Consider the following 6,962-nt stretch of genomic DNA (forward strand, 5'->3'; position numbering starts at 1 on the left):
CGCATTAGCCCGTTTTGCAACGATTAGCCTCAAACATGGTAGTGACTTGCAAAAAATCTGAATAATGGTACTGATTCGTTACAACTGCCTCAAGTGTGGTACTTAATTAACTCCCGTCGGTAAGTTTTTTGTCACCCAGTGATGAGCTAACCCCCACTGAATCCCACGAATTCAGTCTTGTGTGCCCTGCACCCTCTCGCCCTCACAAACACCCAACCCCAAATCATAGGTACTGTTGTAGTAAAATTTAACAAAACTGACCTTTCGTTTTATAGTTTTGCAAAATCATAGGTACTGTTGTAGTTTTATCTGGTTATGAGGGATAGTAGAATAGTACAACAACACTCTGTTCTGCAGTTCACATGTGTTCTTCTGGCCTTCCATGTTCGTTTCCTCGATCTGTTCATACTTAACCTGGCATTATTTGTGTGCAGAATCAAAATGGGCAGCGATCTAACACACACGAGAAAAAGACTGAGGCGTTACTACCACGGACCAGTCATTAAGAAAACGAGAGCAAAGGTTCAGTTTGCAGACCTTCCCGATGATCTGCTGTCTACGATTCTATCAAAATTGCCACTGAAGGAAGCTGCAAGAACCGTCATTCTGTCAAGTAAATGGAACGACGTGTGGAGAGTTTGCCCCAAACTGAGATTTGATGGCTTCACAGTGTGCAGTGACAGCGTGTTTGGGGGAGAACAGTACACTCAGAAATTCATTGACAATGTTAATGCAGTCATGCAGAAGCATCAGTGCATGGTCGTTGAAGAGCTCGTGATCAAATTTGGGTTTGACAGCAGGGTACTGGGTCATATCAACACGTGGGTTGCTTTTGCCGTTTCATCACGGATGGAGAGCCTTGCCCTTGATTTAGTGCCAGCCAACTCCCCGGGCCGTACTGATCAGTACAGATTACCGGTTGAGCTGTTGGACGATGGAAGCATATTTCGGCTTCGTCATCTTCAACTTAGCTTCGCAAGTCTTGAACTACCCCCTCAATTCAGTGGTTTCCCTAATCTGAGAACACTTGATTTGCACTTGCTACAAGTCACTCGAAATGATCTTCAAGATATGCTGTCAAATTGCATCAATCTTGAGTGGTTCAGTATGGTTAGATGCCATTTGAATGATGAACTGACGGTAGCACGTCCGTTGTCAAACCTGAGATACCTGCGTGTTGCACACTGCAAGATAACCAGGATAGTACTCCATGCAGTGGAACTCAAAACTTTCTTGTTCTATGGGCGTCTGTATCCTATTGACCTTGGGCATACTCCCAAACTGAAGCATACATTTCTTAATATCTATTCCCTGTTAACTGTTGAGCATGCTTTGACTGTGCTTCCCAAAGTGCTTCCAAGTGTTCAAGATCTGACATTGCATGCTCATTTTACACTTAAGGTCTGTTGTTTCACACTTATATTTTATCACATTTCTCCCCCTCTTATTTTTGACCATTCACTACCTATTTTTCAGACGCCTTTGTTGATGGAAAATCCATGCAAATTTTCCCAGTTGAAATATTTACATTTGAAGCTGTCAATTGGTCATAGGGAAGCTGGGAACATTCTATCTTGGGCCTCTTTTCTGAGGGCTGCTCCTTCTGTTGAAAAGTTAGAAATGCATGTGAGTATACTCCTATCTCGTAGCCTTCTCTTTGCACAACTTGATCGATTATCGAACCATGAATTGTGCCTCTGCTTGAGCATATTTCCTCTGTCAAACTTTTGCAGTTTAGTGTTTTGACATTCGCACATTGTGTCTCGGAGCCTATCAAGAGCCTTCCACGGTGTCCACATAGTTATCTGAAGAACCTGTGTATTACAGGATTTTCTGGAACAACAGGACAACTTGAATTTCTGGTGCATGTTGTTGAAAATGCCCCTGCTCTGAAGATATTGACGATTAAAGGAGCTGACTCGAGTGGCCGTGATCTCGATAATGAAGGGAAAAGAAGATTTACTTTGAAGTTTCGCGAATTGGAGAGGAAATACCTTCATGGGATAATTTCACCAAATGTGGAGCTCCGTATTATTTAAGTGTGCCAGACATGTAGCTGCTCTTGTACAAGCAATGGGCTGCTGTTCCATTTGCCCACTTTATTTTGACTTGAAGTTAAGGTACTTGTATGCATATAAACGTATATTCCAAAGGAAAACATCCACTTTACCAACTGATCTATTTTTACACTCCAATTTTCTTGGCCCAAATCATTTCCCAACTTAATATTTGTTGTCCACTTAACTGATTAACCCCTAAACCAGGATTTGCGCTGTCATGTCTGCGATTTCCCAACAAAACTAAACCAGGATTTGTGCTGTCATGTCTGGGATTTCCTGACAAAACTCATGAGGCGGACATATTAATAATCTTGGCCTTGTACGTTTTTTAGATCCTCCTCTGTCGGTAAGCCGCTCCGAGGCTTCGACCTGCAAGAAGCAGAGATGTTTCCCATGATGGCGACGGAATGGCAGATGCAACGTCGTTGCTGATGACTGGTGAAACTTCTTGCTGATTGCAGTGTGCAGATCTGTCCAGGTGAGTCAACTCTTTCGTCTATCATTCTCTGGCTGAGTTACCATTTAGTTTCCACTTGATTTCTTTCTTGGCTTGTGCGCATGTACGTGGTTACGGCTTTTGATTTTTGTCCGGCTTTCAAGTACTAGTTAGGAAGCGCGCTGTCCGCACATTACCTGTTAGGACATATATATTATAAGCCTGTTCGGTTCCTCTCCACTCCCTCGACTACGCTCCTGGAGCGGACCTGTCTGCAGCTTATTTTCCTGGAGCGGGTAAAACGGAGCTCCACAGCTCTGCGGAGTCAGAAATATTGGAGCGGAGTGGAGAGAATCCGAACAGGGCCTATATATACCACATTTAAACATTTACTTTGCTCTAACACACAAGAAAAATGGTCATAGCAGCCTACTTATAACAAATTGTTCTAAGTGAAGTGTAAACATAGAACTGCACAGATGATAAGAAAGAACAGGTACAGTACTTTCAGCAAGTCGTATGCACATGATTGCCAAATGTGTACTGACTACTGTATCCTTCATTGCTAAACCAGGAAGCCGCTCGATCCTGGCAAACACAACGAACACAGCACAATAAAATCAACAAGTGAAAGGAACACATCGTGTGTCAAGCACTTTATTACCTGAGCTCGTAATTCGACAGAAGACTTGAACGTCTACATAAAACCAGCTTACATAAGGAGGAAATGACACACATCATGCCTTGAACACTTTATTGCATAAACTCGCCATTTGATACAAGACCATTTATTATCCACTTTTCAGATGCCCTTGTTGATGGAAACCACTTGCAAGTTTTTCCACTTAAAATGTTCAGATTTGTGGTTGATTTTAGATCATAAAGAAGCTGGCAACATTCTGTCTTTGGCCTCTTTTTTTTGTGGGCTGCTCCATCTGTTGAAAAGTTATAAATGCATGTGAGTATACTCCTATCTCCTAGCCTTCTCTTTTGCTACAAGTCGATCGACTAACGAACCATGAATTATGCCTCTGCTTATCATGCTTTCTCTGTCAAACTTTTGCAGTTTGCTGTTTTTGATTTCGCACATTGTGTCTCGAAGCCTATCAAGAGCCCTCACGGTGTGCACGTCGTTATCTGAACAACCTGCATATTACAGGATTTTCAGGAACAACAGGACAACTTGAATTTCTGGTGCACGTTGTTGAAAATGCCCCTGCCCTGAAGATCTTGACGATCAAAGGGGCTGACTTGACTGGTTGTGATCTCAATCAAGAAGGGAAAGGCAATTATTTTTTCAGTTTCGAGAATTGGATAATTTCACCAAATGTTGAGCTGCGTATTATTTAACTGTATGCCAGACATGTAGCGGCTCTTGTACATGCAACGGGTTGCTGTTTTGTAATTTCCCTCCCTTTTTGATTGGAACACAAGGTACTTGTCTGCATGTAAACATATAGTATCTTCTGGGTCCTCATATTTAGTAGTATGATTGAGAGAAAGTCACCTCTCATTCCTGTGGACTGTTATCTCACAGAGCTTGAGCTTAAATGCTTCAGCTGGGAATTATTTAGATGTATAAGAAATTATTGCGTTCTGATGATAATTTTGCACACGAAGTGAAGTATGTGCTCCCCCGAATTGAGCAGATGATGATTTCATGAACTGAAAATTTAAAGTATATTTACTGAATCCTGAACTACAACTGAATTTCCGTTTCTCGAGCATATTGAACAGAAAATTCCAACAAAATTTCAGCACCAAAGAATTAAGAAAACTAGAAACAGGCTCTGTTCGTGCTGATGTTTAGACCACATTAACAGCGTAAATCACTCGTGTGGTAACCATGGGCAATGTAAAAGACTCTTCAGCCGCTGGAGGCGTTCGGTGGCCTTGTCAATTTCTTTCATCAGCCAGGTTGCCTGATCTACTTTAGTGGAGAGGATCAGTGGATCATCAAGGGGAACCTGATTGTGGAGAAGAATTTGGTTGATTTCCATAGCATCAGCGAGGGACATCCCAACCCAGATGCCCACGGCAATTGCGTCATTGTCGGAGGCGGCGATGACCGCCGAGAGCGCTTCCTCCGGGGTGCTGACGATTAGCACGTAAGGCGAAGAAGCCGAAAGCAGAGAGGCGGCGGAGGCGGCGTCGGCCCATGTCTGGACAGCGGAAGTGGAGGATGTATTGGAACTATTAGCACTTTCCTGATTAGACTAATCCACAAGTATACAGCAAACATGGCACAAAAAGTATGCATCTCATAGCTATACCTAAACATACTAGCACGTACAGAACATAGAAGCGAAAGCGAACCATCTATGAGCAGCACAAATACGGCTAGTATAAGTACGAGTAAACGAGAGATAAACATATCATACCCTCAAGTGTACCATGAAAGTTTATCTTCGATGACAAAAACATTCAGATTTTTTTGAATGTTTTTTTTATTTACTGTTCGCCGGGTACATATTAGCCTCAGCTCAGACGTGAATTGCCATCTTTGGGCATCCTCCCTACTATCTTTTCGTGTGATAGATTTTGCTTATAAAATTCAAGAATGCTAATTTCCAGTCGGCAGGAAATCTACAACAAATCCGCACGACCTACGAGCCGTCGGATATTCATCGCACGCACGCATGTCTCTCTGCGACTCCCGATTCAGGATTCGATCCTTGTACTTTTTACAAGGTAACCTGCTAACCAACCACCTCGCCTACGTTCCTTTCTCGTAAAAATTAAAGCAAATAGGCTTTTTAACCTGTCTCCTTTTCTATGTTTGCACAAAAGTGAATGCAATATCCGATCTTTTTCGCACTTGAGTAGATTATTTTACCAACTCGTCTCGAGGTGATGACACCATGGTAATTTTGGCGGGGGAGGTTGATGAAATATATCGTTGGTAATTTTTGTGTGTGTATAGCATGGTAACTCACAAATCACATACTGATAACTTATGTACTCGGTACTGATTACTTTGGCGATCGGGAGGGAGGCGTTGATGAAATATCCCGAGTCACTTTTGTGTGAATATCATGATAACTCACACATCACATACCTGATAAACTTATGCACCTCGATCCTGGTAACTTTGAGGGAAGTGGTGTTGATGAAATATCCCCAGTTACTCTGATGTGAACAATATGGTAACTCAGACATCAGAGACCCGATAACTTATGCACCCCGGTCCTGTTAACTTTGGCGAGAAGGGGTGCTGAAATATACCCTCGATAATTTACGCACCGCAAACATGATAACTTTTCCCTCCGCCGGAGGGAGGGGTTTTGATGAAATATACCCTCGATAACTTTTGTGTAAACATGATGATAGTTTACGCATCACTGTCCTGATAATTTCTATGCAAATAACATGATAACTCATACATCGTAGACATGATAAATTATGTACCCAGTCCTGATAAATTTGTCGGCGGGGGTAGGGGTGGGGGGAGTCGTTGAAACATACCATGGTAACTTCTATGCAAATAACATGATAAATCACACATCGTAAACATGATAAATTATGTATCCAGTCCTGGTAACTTTGTCGGTGGGGATAGGGGTGGGAGGAGTTGCTGAACCATACCACGATAGCTCTTATGCAAATAACATGATAACTCACATATCGCAGACTTCATAACTTATGTACCTGATCTTGGTAAATATGGCGAGTGTGGCGAGAGGGGGGGGGGGGTGATGCCCCGCTAATTTCTGTGTAAATAACATGGTAATTGAAACATACAAAATTGATAACTCCCATACAAACGCCACTGTAACTTTTGACCTGAAACTTTTTTGTTGAAAAACATACATCCAATAATTTCTGTGTAAATAACATGATGATGTATCATCACGGATTTGATAACTAATATCTTACGTTTAAACACCATGGTGTCTTTCATCCAAGGGAAAAAAGTTTTTGAAACATTTCACTGGTAATTTCTATGTTAAATTACCATACTTCCCCATGCTTTTAACTTTCTCGTACTGTAGTTACCAGCCTTATCATGGTATAGTTATCATGTTGCTCAGACCATAGTTATCACGCTGGTCATTGCCAAAGTTACCAAGCCAAACTTTATTTTTTCTTCTGATATGGCAGAAATAAGAAAGGTTCAAATAACATTGTCATTCTAGAATAAACAACAACAAAAGGTGGCTTAGTTGGTTATTAGGCTCGATAGGTATTACATAGACCTGGGTTTGAATCCTCTTTCAAGCACTTTTATTTTCTTTTCATATTATGTAGCGAAAAATCAGAAAAAACCACTAGCAATTTACTGCGGTGAAAAATAAAAAAAAACACTAGCAATTTACTACGGTTTTTGAGAGAAGGAAAAAAATCAGTGAAAACGAGCGTGGGAAACTCGTCGTGTGGATGTGTCGCTAACGACCAGTCTGGTCGTTAGCACAGTCTTATAAAATTTGATGCAAATTTCTACATTGTAAAAAAAAATCCATTCAAAA

General features: G+C 41.5%; 1 protein-coding gene across 1 annotated transcript; it reads left to right on the plus strand.

The window, feature by feature from the left end:
- Positions 1-414: 414 nt before the first annotated feature.
- On the plus strand, positions 415-3,683 carry LOC125518522 (FBD-associated F-box protein At5g56370-like). The gene is made up of 5 exons (XM_048683342.1): positions 415-1,401; positions 1,516-1,626; positions 1,734-1,862; positions 2,522-2,538; positions 3,563-3,683. The coding sequence occupies exons 1-5, from the start codon at positions 442-444 to the stop codon at positions 3,681-3,683; spliced, it is 1,338 nt and encodes a 445-aa protein (XP_048539299.1). The 5' UTR covers positions 415-441.
- The last annotated feature ends 3,279 nt before the right edge of the window (positions 3,684-6,962 follow it).

Source organism: Triticum urartu, chromosome 7 (assembly GCF_003073215.2).
Source record: "Triticum urartu cultivar G1812 chromosome 7, Tu2.1, whole genome shotgun sequence".
NCBI lineage: Eukaryota > Viridiplantae > Streptophyta > Magnoliopsida > Poales > Poaceae > Triticum > Triticum urartu.